This window comes from Mugil cephalus, chromosome 22 (genome assembly GCF_022458985.1).
Source record: "Mugil cephalus isolate CIBA_MC_2020 chromosome 22, CIBA_Mcephalus_1.1, whole genome shotgun sequence".
In the NCBI taxonomy this organism is placed as follows: Eukaryota; Metazoa; Chordata; class Actinopteri; order Mugiliformes; family Mugilidae; genus Mugil; species Mugil cephalus.
Genome location: NC_061791.1, coordinates 7,289,522 through 7,308,813, shown reverse-complemented (window position 1 = coordinate 7,308,813; position 19,292 = coordinate 7,289,522). Strand labels below are relative to the sequence as shown.

Genomic DNA, 19,292 nt, shown 5'->3' with positions numbered 1-19,292 from the left:
ATGATAAATAAATAAAATAGTTAAAAGTGAGATTATTTGTTATGAGGCCATGCTGGTATTAAAAAAAATAACAATAATATTTGCAAACATGGCTGCTGTGGGCTTTAACATACAACTGTATCATCTAAATCTAAGAAGTATAACAAAGCTCGGGATTTGCATTTAATTTTGACACCTTCAGGCGATAGACCATGACTCACATTTGCTCATGAGAAATGACAAACAAAAGGTATAACTCATGGAGAACGCTTGGAAAAAGCACTTATTAAGCATCACGGTGCAGCTTTTTTCCCAGAAAAAGCACTTTATGCTAATGCTAGTTAGCTATTTCACCCAGTGTCCATTATGCACTAACCCACAGATGTATCACCTGTGGTTTCACCCGTACACCATGGTGTGTGGTATTTTAACAGGAATGCATTTCATGAGGTGTTATTGATTTGACATGAGGGGGGACTCTGGGAACAGTTAACCCTGTTGCCCTCCCAGTCCATCTGGCTACTCGTAGTCACACCGAGGTAGCTGAGCAATTGTAAGGCTGTGGTCTGAGTCTTTTAAAAGCTGCCACAAGAGAGAAATATCCCAGCCCCTTGTGGAGCTACATAGTGTGTGCGATCCATCTAGTGTCGTACAGTTCCTTATTTATTCTGTTACATCTTTTAGTTTTTTCCTCTATTTCTCTCTATGCTACTTTAGGGCATTCTTAAAGGGTTCCTGGGAGACCTGTTTTAAAAAAGGGAAAACATCGATCTAAACCCTTCCAGACAAATGGCCTTGATTTTTTTTTTTAACAAAAGTTACTTGAACTGAAAGAAAAAGTTATATTGGAAAAAAAGAATATGTGCCGATCAGGCATATACTATATACTGACAGGAGAAGTGAATAATAGTGACCATACAGTGTTGCTGCTGGGAAACTTTTGTACCTGGTATTAGTCTGGATGTTACTTAGACATATACCACCCACCTAGACCAGACCAGCGACCCCCACCCATAGCAGTGACACTCCTTGAGTGTCACTGCTATGGGGTGCTGTTTCTAAATAATGAAATTTATCCTTAATTGAAAATCTACTCATGGTTTAAACACTAGAAGTCAGAGAGCAGAGCATTCAACAGGCTTCTCCGCTAACTTCTTATTCCTTCTTAGTATTTTGTATCCTTACATTGCCACGGCTCTTCTGTACTCTGTCTCATGTATAGACTGAAACTGTTGTTTACTGCTTGAGTCCAAGAGTCAAGGCACATCTGCGGTGTTGTTAGCATCAAGGGCAACTCAGCCATGAGAACACCCATAACCCTGTCACCATCACTGAGCGGAACGGCTGTAAAGCCCTTCGGTTCCGCACTCTGTCCGGTGCGTTTTTCAGAGTCAACGTGCGTAGAGGCTTAGAGTCACACAGGGACAGACACGGACTGTGTGTATGAACATTTCTGCGTCCGATCGCTGAAACGCAGCTTTCCGAGTCTGCAGCGACCAATTTGATCGATGATGTCAAGTGTTAAAGTGCGGCTTCCATTCCACTCACACATGCAGCCCGAGAGTATCGACGCAAACAGAGGACCCTCTTGATGAGCTGTTTCCATCGGTGTAAGTCCTGCCACGGTGCAGGTTGTGTTTTGGTGGGTTTGCGGTGCTGAGTGGATTTCATATGAGTCTTGCTTGCTAAAATAAATCTAAATAATGTGTCAACCCTTTCTATGAGACATGTGTCATTGCTAGGGTGGATTAGAGTAACTGTATCTGATTGGGGATTATATTCTCTCCAGATCCTGCCCTGCAAATTATAGTTTTATTTCTGACTTTTTTTTTTATTTTTTACTCTGTTTGTGCCCGAGCGCTCCATGAGCAGCTTTGTCACACAGCTGCTGTTTGGGCTGCCACCGGCATTTATCTCGCCGTGTCGGCCGAGCAGAAATCAAAGCTTGTTTTCACCAAAGAGATTTCTTGCTGCGAATTTAAACCAAAAAAAATGGGTTCTAGATGCTGAACCGGTCGGTTATTCTCTCTAGCGTGAATGGATTGATCCTCTTTAAAAAGCTTTGATTTCCTGCTGCGTTTGAAGTGAAATGTCTCTTCTGTTCGGAGTATGGGGTGTGGAAAAAAAGACCCAAATCAATGACCAGACTCTATTTTTCGGTTGTTTTCCTGGGTGTGGTGGTGTCCAGGAATGCAAGTCCTGGAGTGGAATGGTGTTCTTCTGACGGGGAAAACCTATGAAGAGGTACAAGGGCTCGTCGGACAGCCGTGTAACGAGGCAGACGTGTGTGTCAGACTGTGAGTAAAGTCCATGTCACTTTCTATTTTTCTCTCCCGCACTCTATTTTTTAACATGCCATATTCAGCGTTCCTCCTTCAGCTCGTCTCAAATGAATGAATCATTCTTTTTGACCACTTTCTAATCAGATCATTGCTTAATTTCAAATTCCTCAATGCCTCTGTTCTCTCTTTTCTCGTATTTCACGTATCAAATATTTAAAACTTATTCATGACTGCTATCTTTCCCGTCTTGTTTTTGTCATTTCTAGACTTAGACTTCATTGATCTACAAGGGAAATTGCTTGGTCATAGTGGCTCAGTTACATATAAAAAGAAAAACACTCTTGAAAAGCATAGTGAATAGAATAGTGAATAGAAAAATTAAAAACATATAATATACAGTAAATTGACAGTATAAGCATATAGTAATATGAAGAAATAGAAATAAATATGCACTATATACATAGGAAGCATACCAGACTTTCAGAGTTGTGTAAAACATAATTTCCTTGTTTTTCAGTGATCTCAACATGTTGGCTGAGTCTGAGGGTTCCCATCACCTGGACTTCCAAGAGCCCAGCAAAGGTGAGTAACGGTACTTTAAGCCAACCCTAACGTTAGGACTTCCTCTCCACCACCAGCCCTGCCTTCTTGGTGTTTCCTAATTCAATTTCGCCTCTTGTAATTTTTAGACTCTGCTCATCTCAGCTCTTGTCTATGACTCATTTATTTCTGTCAGGTTCACTCATGCATGTCTGTGGCCTATTTCTTCTGTCTGTCTGCATTACACTGACCCATTATGAGTAGCCCAAAATCCCATGATTTGGTGCTTTAATATTCAGCTTGAAGCTTTCTGTTCATTATTCAGCATCAGTGAAAGAAGCTAAAGAAGCAGACTCTAGACGGTGTGCACAGGTGCTAGTCAACGTTCATTATTTTGCTTGCGTGGGTCTGTGTAAGTACATTAATAATCTGTACCATTGGCTTTATGTATGAACCCTCTAGGGGACAGGCCCCCCAGGTCTCCGGGTGTTGATCCCAAGCAGCTGGCGGCTGAGCTGCAGAAAGTGTCGCAGCAGCAGGCTCCCACATCCACCTCGTCCTCCAGTCTGCCCGCCAACACCTCGGCGACATCGAGTCCCGGGCAGCCGGGATCCCCCTCCGTCAGCAAGAAACGCCACAGCAGCAAGGCGAGTCGATGGGGCAAGGGGGTTATATCGCGCTATTAAAATCCTGATTATTGTGTTGCTGCACAGTTTGATTATCAGGCTATGCTAGCACTTCCCCGAGTGTTTAACAACCTACGAGCTAAATATATTGGCACCGCAGTCCGAACATGAAATTTAAAAGAACATAATAAGGTTGTAGGTTGCTCCTTTTTGCAAGTTCAAACTTATGCAAAATGAATACCGATGCATTTATTCTTGGAGTTTAACTTATGTAGCCTCAAGCAGTGCATAAAGTACAGCCCAGCAAATTTTGAACGCCCACCAGTACACACAAACTACCCACCTACAGATTTTTGCATGCAATATCTAAGCTAAGATACTTTCATCTCCTGCAGACTTCAGAGGGAACGAAGACCCAGTCCCACCCCATCTCTGGAGAGATACAGGTGTGTGAAACGATGTAATGTTAAATTAGGCTTGAGAGTTCTGTAATTTCCTTTTCGCGTCCTGCTTCCTCCCCCAAAGCTTCTTCCCCCAAATGCATTTGAACCCACTGTTAAGTCATCTGTGCTTCTGTCCGCAGCTGCAAATCCACTACGACAAGCAGCTCGGCAACCTGATCGTTCATGTCCTGCAGGCCAGAAACCTCGCAGCGCGGGACAACAATGGCTACTCCGACCCTTTCGTTAAAGTCTATCTCCTGCCGGGGAGAGGGTGAGTCAGGAGTACAACTTGACTAGTGGAGAACAGGAACGGGGATGCAAATAATAAAAGAAATGGGAGGTGTACAGATAGGGGAAGTTGGAGTTAAAAGATATTTTATGTCTATGGAGACAGACACTTTTTTTTTTTTAAAAAACTCAAACCTAATTTCCGTTCATTTTAAAGTCGATTTACTATTGATTTCAGCTTAACATGACATCTTTCAGTGTGCAGCATTCTTTGATATCAATTTCATAGCACTGGTTCACTACTGCACATCTGTAGGCTCGTCACATCTTTTCTAATGTTGCTCCGAAGGACTTTTGTATGAACTCATCAGCTCCTTATCGCTGCCAAAACACACAAGCATTATGTAAATAATACGAGGTTGATAGCGCACCCCTTTTGCCCCCATTGATGGGTTTTCTGTTGTAGGTGTGAGTGCAGTCAAAATCAATATTTCTCGTATTTACTTGCAACACGATCCACACTCCCTCTGAAGTCCAGGGCTCCCTTCTCACTGTGATTGCGCTGTAATGCAGTTGACTCCCACCTTCTCTTCTGTATGTGATGAGGCCCCTCGAGAGAGTTTTTTTTTTTTTTTTTTTTTTTCCAGGCATCATTTCAGCTGAATGTAGAAAAAATATATGCGGCTCTGGGCTTTTTTAGTCGTCACTCTAACACACTTGTGAGTGGTAGATTGGACCGGGGCTAACGCAGCTAAAGGCAGCCACAAGCGCGGCAGCCAACTTACCGGAAGCGGTTACGGAAACACGCACACCTAAGCTTATGTGTGCACGTTCCCGTGTATACGCCTGGTGTGTATACATGAACCCTCACAGCTATCAGCGCCAAGTGTAATTCATACGGAGGCTTTTCAGATGCATAATAGGTCTCCTGGCAACCACGTGGAGCTCCTGCAGTGGCCTAATACACAGCAACCATGAATGAGGACAAAAATACTTGTCGTTATACGTTGTGAACGTAGTGTATAGTAACAGGTCAAAGTATACAAAGTTGGATTTACGTTTCCCCAGTTCGCCTGACCTACAACTACCCACAACACCTTGCTTTGCAGAGGTTAAAGAATGTGTTGTTCTCCAGGAATCATATCAGTATCAATCATAGCACTACAACCTGCTAAGAAAACTATCGCTAATTGTTCATATTTCACATTTAAAGTTCCCATGAGATCAAATTCAATGTTTGTCGGGTGTTTTTTCCATGATATATGGAGCACTGTCCACCAATCAGGCATAACATTATGACTACTCACAGGGGAAGTAAACATCATTTACCATCTTGTGACAGAACTTTTGGACTTGGCATTTTTGTGACATGCACCACCCACCTAGATCAGACCAGGCCCTCCTACCCCATAGCAATGACACTCCTTGATGGCAGCATTTATTTTGTGGAAAGTAATCTAAAAATGTAAGTGACTCTTCCTGCATAAGGGGGCGTTTACCAATTTTGCATCCAGTGAAATGCTTGCTCTGATCTTGGCGTCCCTCCCAGTAGCACTGATGGATTAGACTTTGGACTAAATTAGGAAGGAACAGTGAGTAAGCTTTTCAACAAGCGTTCTTACAGCAACCATTTTATGGGAACTTTAAAGTCCATCTGTCTACTAGATGTCCAATATTAGTTGGTAAGGTATATTTTCTGTTTACATATAAAATTATAGGTCCTACCTAATCGAACGATCGACTTAAGGAAATATATAAATGCAATCAGATATTGACTCTAACCCATGAGTGGCAGATCTCCACTATGGTTGCCGAAGGATACATCACATGACCTGAAAGTCCTCTAAGCACACATACATGCAATTCATAATTATAATTTCAACCCACTGCTGCAGCACACCGCAGTTCCCCACATTTGCCCCACACTTCATAAACCACACAGTAGGCCTAAATCTCCCCCCGCCCACGTATGCACTCCCAGTCCACAGACACTCTTTGACCCCCCCCACGCTCCCTCTGACTATTGTTTCTGTATGTTGTTCTCTATATTTAATGCATGCTGGACCCCCTCAGTCAGGTCATGGTTGTCCAGAACGCAAGGTATGTGACTTGCCCACTTTGGCACTTTGGTTCTGTTTTGGTTGAATAATTGGTTGTCAGTTTAGCCAAGGTAACAAAAAGGCCAGGTTGTTTCCTAACTCATTGGAAGCCTTTGATCGTTCTGTCCCACTAACTCCCACCTTCACCCTGGCACCAATGTACTATTTCCCTTTAGTCCTGATATACTCATACGTTTCCGTTCTACTAAAAAGTTCCTTTGCATTTAAGCTAAGAGGAAAATAGTCTTAACAATTTCTTTCGCCTAATACATATAAACTGATATTCCCCTGTGCTGTTCATTTTTCCTAACCATCGTAATTTGAAACCCTAACATTGACCCTGACACCCTTTAGTTTGTCCATGTTTTGTGATTTAAATCCCTCAATAATGTCCTACATTGTGCCCCAACATCGTACCGCACCCTCGGCGGCTTCCCACATTTACTACACAACTCCTTTTATTTTGCTCTGCAGTCCGCATTCATGCCATTGTTTTCCAGTATATAGTAGACTGTTCTTGTCTCTTCCGAACTAACGCTTACAGACCTACTCGTATACTTCAGTCTTAAACCAAACCCTTCACACTGCAAAAAACATCCATCCATCTAAACAAGTCATTAATTCTGTTCCAATAAGTCTTGTGGAACAGTTGATTATGGTTAATTATGGTTAATTATGTGTGTCTTAGGCAGAATTAATTACCAATTTAGCTGCTGACACTTCTGTTCTAGTGAAATACATTTATTATTTTAGGACATGAAACATTTTTTAAGACTAAATGACTTGATGGATACCAAAATGGACTTTTTTGCAGTCCACCCTGACATCGTACCTTGCCGTCCATGCACGTAGGCCCATACGTTGTTACCATCCAAAACAATGTGCATCACATTCATTCTCTTCCCTCTACTGTGACATTGTGCCCTACTTTTAATATCTTGTGCTTACTACAGTGTGGTGGTCCGCTAACCTGCAGGCCATTTTACATGCATGCTGACCGAGTCTATGTTATTGTGATGTGTCTTACCCTCCCAGTGCCGAAAACAAGAGAAAATCCAAACACGCAGGCAAGAGTGTCAACCCTGAGTGGAACCAGACTGTCATCTACAAGAACATCCACCTGGAGCAGGTAGTGTGTGTGGTCAGAGACACTCCCAGGTACACAGAAGCTAGCTGCGTCTTGGCACCAAATGCATCACCTTTATTAGCCATTGTAGGCAGGATGTAGCTAGCTACACGTGCAATGAAGACTCTATGAATGTAATAAAATTTGGGAGGGTGCAAGCTCCGCTTCTTGCGTCATCATTACTTACAAAAATCTCTATGAATAGCTATCTCCAAATAGCCGTTGGCTGCAGAACTGTAAATGGCTTGTGAGAGTCTTTATTTGTCATAAAAGTTGAGTCTCTTGAGTCTGTACAAAACATGTAACACTCTGTCCATGATGAAGACCCATTGTGGGTTACTTATAGTGTTAAATAACGCCAACGATAGGCATCAAAAGACATTGGGATTGGGATATAATTCATGACAAATTTGTCAACTTGTGCGTTCCAGTTGAGGAAGAAGACTCTGGAGGTGAGCGTGTGGGACTACGACAAATGCTCCTCAAATGATTTCTTAGGAGAGGTAACCCCCTGCGGCAGTACCAGTTTCATAGTTAAGTTGCTGTAATCCCCGTTTGTTAAACTGCCGTGTTTGTCCCTAGGTCCTCATTGACCTGTCCAACACCGCGCAGCTGGACAACGTCCCACGGTGGCTCCCCCTCAAGGAGCAGAGCGAGGGGGAACACCACCGACGTTCGCACTCAAGCCAGGGCCGACACGGTTCTTCTAAACCCTCTTCGCAGCACTCCTCCCCTAAAACCGGCTCCTCGCATGACAATCAGGATTCCCCCAAATCATCTGTCATCAAGAGCCGAAGCCACGGGATCTTTCCAGATCCGTCCAAGGGTAGGACACGATGAATTCCCCGCCACCTGCTCGACTTAAACACCATCATCCCCTAACAACCCTCTGTACTCTGCTGCTTCTCCTCTATTCCTGTTTCTGTCTTCCTCTTTGATCTTATCTTCTTTTTCTTACTCTTGTCCTACTCTTGTAACTGCTTTTCTCTCTCAGTATTTTCCTCTGTTTCTCTATTTGCAACCGTATCGCCCGTATCACAGCACCTTCCTCTGCCCATTTTTCCACCCATTGTAGCTTCTGCTTCATGCTTTTTGCTTTCCCGTGGTCTGTTCTCTTGGTTGCCATGATGTCACCCAACCCAGAGGCCTAGCCTTAGCTTCCCTCAATCTTTCTTCTAACACAGAGGGTAACGTGGCCGTGGAAGGCTTTGAATTCTTCCCTAATTTAGACAAATAACCAAATTTAAATAGGATCCCTTACAAATTTCATAAGGCAGTTACTGTGCTGGCTAGATTCAGTACCTCCTTAGCCAGCAACTCGTTCACCCCAGGTGGTAAACAACCGGTAACAGCCTCTAAGCTCACTAAAGTTAAAGATAGCTCCTTTGGTAATTTGGTGAATCTGGTTGTTTTAGACACGCAGGTGCCCACTATCGAGAAATGTCACAGTAGTCCTGGCACATCGAAGCCTTCCCCGTCCGAGGGCCAGAGCCAAAGCCACGGACACAGCCAACACTCTCGCTCGCACGGCGCTTCACGCTCCAGCAAAAGCGCCGCACGGCAACACCATCAGGACGGCAGCAATGGAAGCGGCGGAGGCGCTGCCATAGCAACGGGCGATGCCCAACAGCAGCCGCAGCAGCAGCAGCCGCCGCCACAACGCCTCCAACCAAGTAAACCAAGACGCAAATAAAGCCTACGCAGCATGGCCTCCTCGCACTCATCTGTTCCACATTCTGTTGAGTTATTTATTTTCTGTTCCTTCGGTTTGCTTTTTTTTTTTTTTTTTTTTCTCGGCCCTTGGTTTCCCTCAGCCTCCACACTCTCTGGTCCTCTTCCCTGTTGTATTCACAGTGTGTCGACCTTCCATCGCTTCTCTTCTGTATGTACTCTCAAAGTATCCAGAGCTAACACCTCACCTGAATAGTAGCACACTGTCTCCCAGACTTCCTTTTAGTGAACCCGAAGAGGCTTAATGGTTGCTAATAAAATCCTTTAACTGATAAAAAAATAACATAAAATAAGTAAAACTATAACTAACTACTAAAGCTATAACTGGTATTTAATGATAAATATACCAACAAGAACTAATTGCATTGTAGTTTAAATACATTAACAGGATGAATAGAAGACTTTTTGGTAAACAGATAAAAATGGTAAAAAAACAGGAGATGCTGTTCAGAATCTGTAAATGAAATGAGAAAATCAAGAAATCCAATCTCAGTTCCCACAAAACAAAAAGTCAGTTAGCTAGCAGTTCAATATTTTGGATTAATCGATTCAACTTTTAGACTTTTAAAACAGAAGAAAGCTGCAGTCCCTCTCCCCTCCCTTAAATATCCTTAACCTCTTTTGGTATTTTTTATTATTTTGCTTTTCTTTCTGTTTTATTTTTTTTTGTCAAGAAATAACGACCAGCTTTTTCAAAGCTCCTCCACCGAGATGGCTGTGCATGCAGTCCGCTATACACCCCCCCTTTCTTTTCTTTCTTTTTTTTTTTTCTTGTTTAAACAACTACTACGGACCCACGATGCACCTCAGTAGATGCTGCACACCCCGCCCTTTAGTGACATGCAGGTGGGGCGAATGTGCGATGCACACTGTGGCTGCATGTGATTGACAGTCACACTGGTTGCCATGGTGAAGATAAACCGCTCTCTGAATCTCCATCTTGCTCCTCCCTCCTTCCATCTTGAACTTCGACCCCATGACCTCTGTTTCCTGGCGTTGACCCCACCCACCCCCACCCCCCGCCTTGACATCCGACCTTTGCCTGTGAAAACGAACACGTCCAGGCCAAAGAGGCCGCCTCTCACTGAGGCACCAGAGACACAGCGTAGTGGGCGTGCTCACCATTCAGAGAGCCCAGTCCGATTGGCTGCCTCCCCTGCCATCGATTGTGTCGGCCAAAGGGAGCAGAGCGGACGGCAGACATCTGACCCTCAGGAAAGCTGTGTCAGAAGAGAGGCCGCAGAGCACCGGAGGTGAGAGTTTGCCCAAGAGTCTCCTCTCTGTCGTGTGACTGAAGCACAGATGGAGCAAGGAGAGAAAGAGAGAGTGAGAGAAAGAGAGGATGCAATACTACTAACGCACACCTGCAGAAAGAAAGAGGGGGAGTCTCACAAGCTAACAAAAGAGACAGGAAGAAAGAGAGGGAGTTGCACTCAGCCACATCACCAGAGATTCATGCAGCGAGACGCGCTTTCTGAACGGCCGCCAACACACTTCGCTAATAGCAGGAAGTCAGCGTCTCAAACTGGGATGTGATTCAGTGAATCACAACAGTGGAATTCAACACCGGCACATCCTCGTTGAACTGTTATTAGTGAGAGTTTGCAGTCGCCCGATGACGTTGTGTTGAGCGGCCTGAAAGAAAAGCGCGTCGGCATGGATTCTGTTCTGCACCGCATCCACGCATCTTACATCCATTCATGCCCGATCACACTGCCTCGTCAGCTGTTCTGACAGCTAAAATCTAAAACATTTGAACCTAAACATGCATTTTCTTAAAGAGTTACATCTTAAAATGCTCTGCAGATTTTTTAAATATTATATATAAAAAAATAGTCCTAAACATCTTTATAAAGTTAACCGCATATTTGTGTAATTTTACCTTTTAAAGTAAGTGAAAGATGAGTTCGACATATAAAACAAATGGTAATATTTCACTTAGATGACTAACAATGTCAGTAGTGTCTATGTGCCTCTTGTTTAGTCTGCATAAACTGGAGTTATGTGTCTGCTTTATGTTTAAACTTGTCTTTGTGGAGAGAAAGATTATAAATCCACTGTTTGTCCATATGCTCATTTCTAGTCCTCAGTGTTGTGTGTGTGCTTTTCATTACAGTCCAGTCTTGTGTGCTCCAAACAAGCATTCCTTTTTGACTGTGGCATCAGTTGTTGTACACAAGTTGAACATGATGGATTTCTTTTTCTGCAGATATTAACTAACGCTTCTTGGCCCTAGTATTGACATTCTTGGACCCGGCGCGAGTGCAAATTTTCTTCCTTTCTCTTTGTCGTGATGGGTGTGGTCGTATCTCTGCACAGCTCGCTCCAGCTACAGATCCAGTGACGCCCCGGTCACAGCGGCCTCGCTGGACAGTGGCCTGAGTGGCAGCGCCTACAGCCTGTTGGACGAAGAAGGAGAGACAAACGAGGTGGACAGTGCCATCTTCCAGGTGCCCCGATTGTGAGTCAGTTCGCTAACTCTTACAGACGTTGCCTGCTTCATTGTGTGATATAATTTGCATTGTTTGTTGTGTAATTAAATGTTTTTTTTTCCTCCTTCTTTAGTGGAAAGATCCCAAATGGCACAGATGCGGTGAAACCCTCAATGGGACTAAGTGAGATGGAAGGTTGGGCATATAAACATTGCTAAGTGTGTTGTTGTGTTCATGAACATAAATCACACTAATGTTATTTTACACACACTTTTAGGAATTAATCAAATCTGAAATTCTAGAATCTATCTTTAACCTCCATATAATACATAACTATTCAAACCCTTGGTCCGTATTTCTCAGTATACCATCATTTTAACGGTAGTTTGCCAGACCTGAAGACGGGAGCAACTGTTGTGAAGTATGAAATTGCCTAAAGTTACAAAGGTAACCATGGTTCTCTGAATATACTGTCTCTGGTGATCACTGAGGAACAATGACGTAGAACCTAAGCAACGTCCAAGAAAAGTTTCTTAAGTTCTAAAAAAAACCTTCAGAGGAAGGATTACAGTCTAAAGCAAAAAATGTGAATGATGGCGAGGACACAGATTATCGTTAGTGTAGAGATTGTACCTCTTACGCACATGTTGACAGTGTTTGTGTAATTACTCTCACTGCCACAAGGGGGAGACAGATTTTTCACACTGTAGCTTTAAGGAAAAACATTAGGGGTTGTGAAATTGAATTACGAATTCGCTAATTGTGTTCTACCTATGTGTATTTGACAAAAGACATGGTATGTGTCATTCACCTATATTCAGGTTATTTCCATCCCTTTGCAGTTGCTTGTTTTGCTTCTTTCTCCCAGTGCTATTGTGAGTCATTTTATCATGACGAATGCAAAGGTGCAAATAGGAGCTTTCCACAAAGTGTGAGACGGGAGCTTAATACGGATATTTATCACACTTTACATTCATATTTTTATCATCTGCTCTCAGTCTTTTTGTGGCAGTGTGTTTCTCGCTCGGCAACACACACACACGTGTATTTCCGTCACTTCAGAGGACATTACATTGACTTACATTCATTTACTGGAGACTTACCCTACTCCCTAACCTTTATCCAATTCTTAAATCTTCATAATAACAATGAATAAGTTTTGCTACAAGTTTTCTTTATTTTGTCCCTAAAACACAGTTAACAGATTATTGTCCCCAAATCACAAGTGAAACATGTACACTTACACACACACAAACACACACAGGCTGCATTTATCATTTACAAGGGACTTGTTGACCCAGCTTTCAAAACTGCCATTTCTATTCAGTTGCCAAGGCAACCAGAGGCCAGGGAGGCCTCATCATAACTTCTCCTCATCCTTGTTAAACAAATAAAATGTGATTGCTCGCAGGCCGTGTTTGGTATTACTCATCATGTGGGTGCATTTAGTGTCCAGTAGAGGGCGCCCACGTTGACAGAGCACATTCCAAAGAGTGAGGGAGGGAGAATTATCTGTTTTTAGGCTATAACCTGTGTTTGTTTGATTTGATTTGTGTGCATTCAGGTAAGACCCAGGTAATGGGAGAGATAAAGATCGCTCTGAAGAAGGAGGTGAAGACAGAGGGTGAGCACCTGGTCCTTGAGATACTCCAGTGTCGCAACATCACCTACAAGTTCAAGACTCCAGACCACCTGCCTGGTAAAGAAACGTACCTGATAGCAGAGCGCATGCTCATTTCTACTCATGCTTCTAGACTCATCATAATTCACCTGCTAACAAACAGAGCAGAAACCAAATTCAATCGCAATCACTTTTATTTCAGCCTTGGCATTTAAATGGACTTGTACAGAGATTTTCAACGATACATGTCTTGTTTTTTTTCTTTTTTCTTTTACACTTGACAGCTGAGAAGCCCACACAAACGCTTGTTCTGGGCTCTGACATACAGCTAACTGTTTGCCAGGTTTTATAAATGCAGAACAAAGTGATGCTGTCATAATGTTTCCCAGCCCACATACCCCTAAAGAACTTTCACTTCTCCAGTATTATACACTGCATGTGTATGTGCAAGGCTAAAAAAAAAAAAAATATTCAGAGAGTCGTAGTTCATTTGTGAAGACATAAACATCTTACAGAAATGACTGGCATCTACCACTACGGACACACAAACAGTGTAAAGCAAGTAGCGCTTAATGACAGTACGATTTATCTTTATTTTTCCTCGCATGCACCATTATTTAGATCGATTGCAGGGAACATTAAACATGTCTCTGGTGTGCAGAGTGAATAAATCAGTCTACCTCATTGAGAGGCAGATTTCAGCCCATCTTCTCTTGTAATATTTACGTCCTAACGCCCAAGCAGCCTGCCACTTGTTAAATTTGTATTTGCTTCCAGATGGGGCCGATACTTTCAAGAGCTCTACTTGCATTGACAATATATAGTCGTCCTGCACATTAGACTTTTCCAACAGAAACAAATACAGACATCACAACTCAACTGTTTGAGTGGTTGGATGTTATGTTTTTCACTGCGGTCCGTTTCGCTGACGAGACATAATTGCACATTAGATTACGTTGTGTGTTTTTATAACAAATCTATTGAACATCAGCACCTGCGTAAATTGTCTCATGTTTCTTTATGGCCACATAAAAACCATATAAAAAGCATTTGGTTTGTGTTTCTGTGGATTTATTCTGTCATTAAACTATATAAAGGACGCATGCTGGCAAGTGCACACACAAAAACATGACAGATGTCAAAACCATGCATTGCCTAAAGTGCTGACTTTTAATTTAGGGATTTTAGTTGGAATGAGTGTTTATTTCTAGGCTGAAATGTTATGCTCAAGCAAATTGTTGTGGCGTAGTTGAAAACAGGCGTGTTTTTATAAGCTAATAAAAAGTAATTTAAGTTATGTGGTGATTGCAACAACACATAGTTAAGATAAAAGAAAAGAAGCATAAAACCAAACTGGGTTTGTTTAACAAAATAAAAAATGAAATCCGAGTAATTGTTCTAGAAATAAAGGCGTTTCCTGCAGAAAGCTCCTCTCAGATCTTTTAATACTCAAGCTGTTTTATAGAAAATAGGAAACAACTGTAGGACATGCAGCAAACTAGTGGTCTTGAGGTGATTAAGAATCCATATTGAGGCCAAATCTAATCCTGCATGAATAAAAAGACAACCAAAAGACAATCATCAGATCATACCAGGTTCACGTAGATGTGTTGTCTGTGTCCCCAGATCTTTACGTGAAGCTCTACGTGGTGAATATCGCCACCCAGAAAAGGATCATCAAGAAGAAGACCAGAGTGTGTCGGCACGACCGCGAGCCTTCCTTCAACGAAACCTTCCGCTTTTGCATGAACCCCACCGGACACTCAATACAGGTAATCCCACGTACAGACGTACTCTAAAACTAACTAATAATCAGTCACACAAAAACAGTTTAAGAAATGTTTAATACATTTTATGAGAGTTATAGAAAAGATATATATACCTATGTATACCTATATAGAGATTATACCTCTGTTTTGTATATGAAAATGTAGCTAGATATGTAGCATAATAATAACTGGAAATGGTGACAAAGCTAGAAAAGTTTTTAAAATACAAGCGCGTGACTTATACATGTGAATCAGCATCATATATTCAGGTAAATCTTTTCTGTATTTCCTAGCATCCTCTAGTTCTAAATTAGATTTTTTTATTGGCAAAAGACGGGGGTTACCGATGTAACCCAGGTTCTGTGAGTTCAGGAACTGAATCCAGGAAGTGTGCAAGAAAAAAATACATTGGTATGGCTTTTCTTAGATGGAGAGGGCTAAGAGAAGGTGCTAAGGAACTGAATATGAATTTGTGTAATTTCTGTTACTGCCAGAAGTGGGTGACAAAAGTTTCGCTTTGTAGATTTCAAGTACACTAAACCCTATGTGTTCCTTGAAATGCTCAATAAAATAAACTGTTATTTTTATGCCAGCTGTTCCTGGTGTCCAATGGTGGCAAGTTTGTGAAGAAGACCCTTATCGGGGAGGCCTATGTGTGGCTGGACAAAGTCGACCTACGCAAGCGAGTGGTGAGCTGGCACAAGCTGCTCGCCAGCACCGCCCAGATCCACTCATAGGAGGAGACTGATATTTAATTAAAAAAGATTAGTAAATAAAAAAAAAAGCTGACCTCGAGAGGATCAAGAGGTTTCTGACATTCTGGGACTCTACGGTTCAACATCTGTAACAATGATCCACTCGTAGGGCGGATCGAGGCTTTCTCCAATAACTTTCAGTGAAGTTCGGATGGTGATCTCTGTGACGCGGGATGTTTGGTAGGAAGTAGTTTTGTGTTTACAGATAAATGAACACATGTTTACAGGACGTTCGGTGTACAGTAGTGTAGACGGGGGTGAGGTGTTGAGTTCAGAGGTGAAGCGTGGAATCAACCAGGTATTACACACTTTAATTCACAAACACACGCACGCACCGCTTTTCTCACAGTCACTCGCACAGAAGAGAAACTTTAACAGATACAGGGAACGGACACACTTAGATTCTGACTTATTTATTTATTTATTGATTTATTTATTTAGATGTTTTATCCATTGAAGATACAGGCGCTCCTCGTGGCTTTATTATGATCTGCAGAATTTTATCAGTCTCATTTTGGGAATGAAACACTGAAGACTCCACTACAGAGACCTCTTATTTATTTTTGTATTACGATATTTAGGCTAGAGTCCTCTCATTTTTGTCTTCTCCTCCTCGATTATTATTAAAAAAAAATCTATCCCGGGAAGGAAGTATATTTTATAACACACTACCTAGCATTCCAAAAAAGGAATAAATAATAATAATTCAGAAAAACAGCAGCAAGTATGTTGTCCCCCACCCTTTTCAAGTTCTACCAAATTATTATTGTTTAATAAATTATAAATATTAATATATATCAAATTTGACATTATATATATATCTATAAATATATATATATTGTGCGCATGAGTCTATCTATTTGCAGTGCCACATGTTCTGCACAAAAAAAAAACACCTTTAAGGTTGTATATAGTGAAGTGTCATTAACGAATTAACACATATAAATAGATATATAGAAATCTTTATCACGGACAATCGAGTCTCGATGATTGTGGCATTTTCTTTATCCTCGACGCCCCTTAGAATGTGAGACGCTTTACTGTACGAGATCTCTTGTTTTTTCTTCGTGAGGTACGAGCACATTGCCAGTCCCGCACCGTTCGTTGGCGACCCGACAAACGCGCGCTTTTGTGGTGTTTTGCACTTCTGTTTTTTTTTTCTCACTTAGAATGTAACACAGACGTCCTGCTACGTAAAAAAAATTTTAAAATATTATAAGGTGGGGAAGTAGAGAGGGAGATTATAGGCAACATTGGGAAGCGCGAACAAAAAGATAAACGTGCCAGAAACTATTTTAAAACCACTATTAGCTTCCTGGAACGGCTACTGCAGCATCACCCTTTGTCTTGTTTTGTCTTGACGTCCCTTCAAACCCTCAGTCTTGTGTCTTTAAACGTGCCCATTACGATAAATGTGTCTTTTGTGGCAGTCGAGACACAGTGCAGCTGGTTCGTTCGTCATTTTCAGCTAAACTTAGCAGTAAAACACTTAAATATCCGAGTGATTTCTATGCAACATCTACTGTATGAAAGAAGTATCTTGACTCGCCAGAAATCGCGACACTTTGTGGGGAAACGTCCACCTTTCCTTTTTTTTTGCACTGCTGTCCTTTCACGTCCTCCACAAGCTGCTCGAATATTATTTATTCAACGATTTTTTGTCTTTATTTATCGCTCTTGAGATTTGTTTCATACGTTGTATTATATTTGTTTACAGTGCATATCAGGTGTACAGATGGGCAAAGAAAAAAAAAAATTAAGTTTTGTTTTATACGCAGCCCAGTGCTTGTTTACAGCGTTTAGAGGGCCTCAAACTCAGAGAATCAACCTTTTTCGCCCTTGTGCACGGACACACAAAAGCACCACGTAGCTACAAAACAAGAAAAAAAAAATAAATAGAAAAAGATAGTTTCTGTTCATTTTACGTGTGCACTCCTCTTTTTGAGTTTTCCAAGTGTGTGTCCGAGGAACTACCATAAAGAGCGTTGTAATCGGTGGACGTCTGACCTGAAAACGGTTTTCCAGTGTCTTTTCCTTGGTTTTATATCCCCATGCTTGTGTGTGCAGCATCTCCAAGTCCATGCATGTCATCGGCTCTAATGCATATCTCTTCTTTTAAGTGTTGTCTGTCTTAAAATACCAACTCTCTCGCAAACACACAGTGAATAACACACACACACACACAGATGCCATCTCTCTATTTCCAACCTTGTAAATACATAGTTTTTTATACTGGGGGTTTGGGGAGCAATATGTCTTTTAGCAGACAAAAAAAAAGACAAAAAAAGAATCAAATAAATAAATAAAGAGAGTGATCATGGACTTGGTCACTGTGCAGCGAGATGAGACGGAGGAAGGAGCCTGTATGTAGGGAACCCAGATTTACCCGACCCTTTACACCAAACACTAACGGTCCACCAGAGTCTAACACAGAAGTCTATCTTAACAACTCGAGTAGTTGCAGGAGAGTTTTAAATGTGCTCACACTGGATGTTGCATGTTTCGTTGGTGGTTCATACTATTTTTGTGTCCAGATACTATTAAAGAAAAAATACGAGAATGAGGTAGAGAAAGATATAGAACAAAACGTTATAATAGAGGAGAGGGGACGGGGGAATCATGAGGAAAAACCTATTATAATTATTGACGATGTATGCTGACTGTACAAAGATTATTGCTTGTAAAACCTGTCTGGTTTTTCACTTGTAAGTAAACTGGAAAAAAAAAATTAAATCTACTGTCATGGTTTTGTGATTGTATACAGGAGGTATTGATAAATTATGCAAAATGTGCTGTAAAAATGGCTGTTGCCCCATGTCTAAATATTAAATATCAGTACAAATGAAGCATTGTTATTGTGCATTGACTTACTTGTAATACGTATCTGATGCACCGTTGATTGTAGAAGAAGAGGAATCAGTATTCATGTTTGTCTTTGCATTTCATTTGCATTAAAACACATACACAAATTAGTTTGAAGGGGTTAGGTGCCCAACCCTAACCCTAACCCTAACACTTCAGCCATTAAATTCAAACCCCTTTGGTCCTGGGACAGCTTCTCTAAAAGCTTTTAATTTGGAATAATGAGCTTCCCTCTGCGGTGATGAACTAACAGGATATGGCCACAAGATGTCGCCATGCCGCTTTGATTTTAGCCAGGAATCAGGTACACTGATCAGCCACAACATTATAACCGCTGATGGAGAAGAGAATAACATTGACCATCTCAACTTTTGGACCTGGCGTTCATGTGGATGTTATTGAAACATGTAATACCCACAAGTGTCGACCTGGCCTCCAAATTCACTAGATCCCAAACTGATCAAGTGTCTTTGGGATGCACCGGAACAAGCCTGATCCACAGAGGCCCCTCCCCTCAACCCATAGTACCCAAAGGCCCCCACTAACAACATTCTGTTGTCACACCTCCAGAAGACCCAGGTCCACTCTCTCAAATGTTGTGGAAACACGAGGGATATCTGCATAATGTTAGGAAGTTGGTTTTAATGTTTTGCCTGATCGGTGTAGTTCATGGTAACATCCGACTCCACCATGGTACACCCACACAGGTGTCCTCAAGGCTGTGTGGGAGTGTGCAGATGGGGCCTGTTGACGCGTCCTTCTGTGGCAGCTCTTAGCAAAGCTTCACGGTAGAACTAAA

General features: G+C 41.9%; 1 protein-coding gene across 10 annotated transcripts in view; it reads left to right on the top strand.

Annotated features, from left to right (window-relative positions):
* The window catches only part of pcloa (piccolo presynaptic cytomatrix protein a), a 59,911-nt gene extending 41,434 nt beyond the window's left edge, over positions 1 to 18,477 (top strand). For 5 of the 10 annotated variants that reach the window (XM_047574862.1, XM_047574864.1, XM_047574860.1 and 2 more), the window contains 16 exons: positions 2,168 to 2,276; positions 2,779 to 2,843; positions 3,264 to 3,448; positions 3,823 to 3,873; positions 4,011 to 4,141; positions 6,172 to 6,198; positions 7,233 to 7,326; positions 7,755 to 7,826; positions 7,906 to 8,149; positions 8,739 to 8,996; positions 10,119 to 10,307; positions 11,374 to 11,515; positions 11,620 to 11,681; positions 13,051 to 13,185; positions 14,734 to 14,879; positions 15,470 to 18,477. In XM_047574862.1, the coding sequence (XP_047430818.1) occupies positions 2,168 to 2,276; positions 2,779 to 2,843; positions 3,264 to 3,448; positions 3,823 to 3,873; positions 4,011 to 4,141; positions 6,172 to 6,198; positions 7,233 to 7,326; positions 7,755 to 7,826; positions 7,906 to 8,149; positions 8,739 to 8,996; positions 10,119 to 10,307; positions 11,374 to 11,515; positions 11,620 to 11,681; positions 13,051 to 13,185; positions 14,734 to 14,879; positions 15,470 to 15,613 (2,054 nt within the window). In that variant the 3' untranslated portion in view covers positions 15,614 to 18,477. The remainder of the gene's footprint in view (positions 1 to 2,167; positions 2,277 to 2,778; positions 2,844 to 3,263; positions 3,449 to 3,822; positions 3,874 to 4,010; positions 4,142 to 6,171; positions 6,199 to 7,232; positions 7,327 to 7,754; positions 7,827 to 7,905; positions 8,150 to 8,738; positions 8,997 to 10,118; positions 10,308 to 11,373; positions 11,516 to 11,619; positions 11,682 to 13,050; positions 13,186 to 14,733; positions 14,880 to 15,469) is intronic. The other 5 variants (XM_047574865.1, XM_047574861.1, XM_047574856.1 and 2 more) reach the window with 4 other exon arrangements.
* Positions 18,478 to 19,292: the final 815 nt, after the last annotated feature.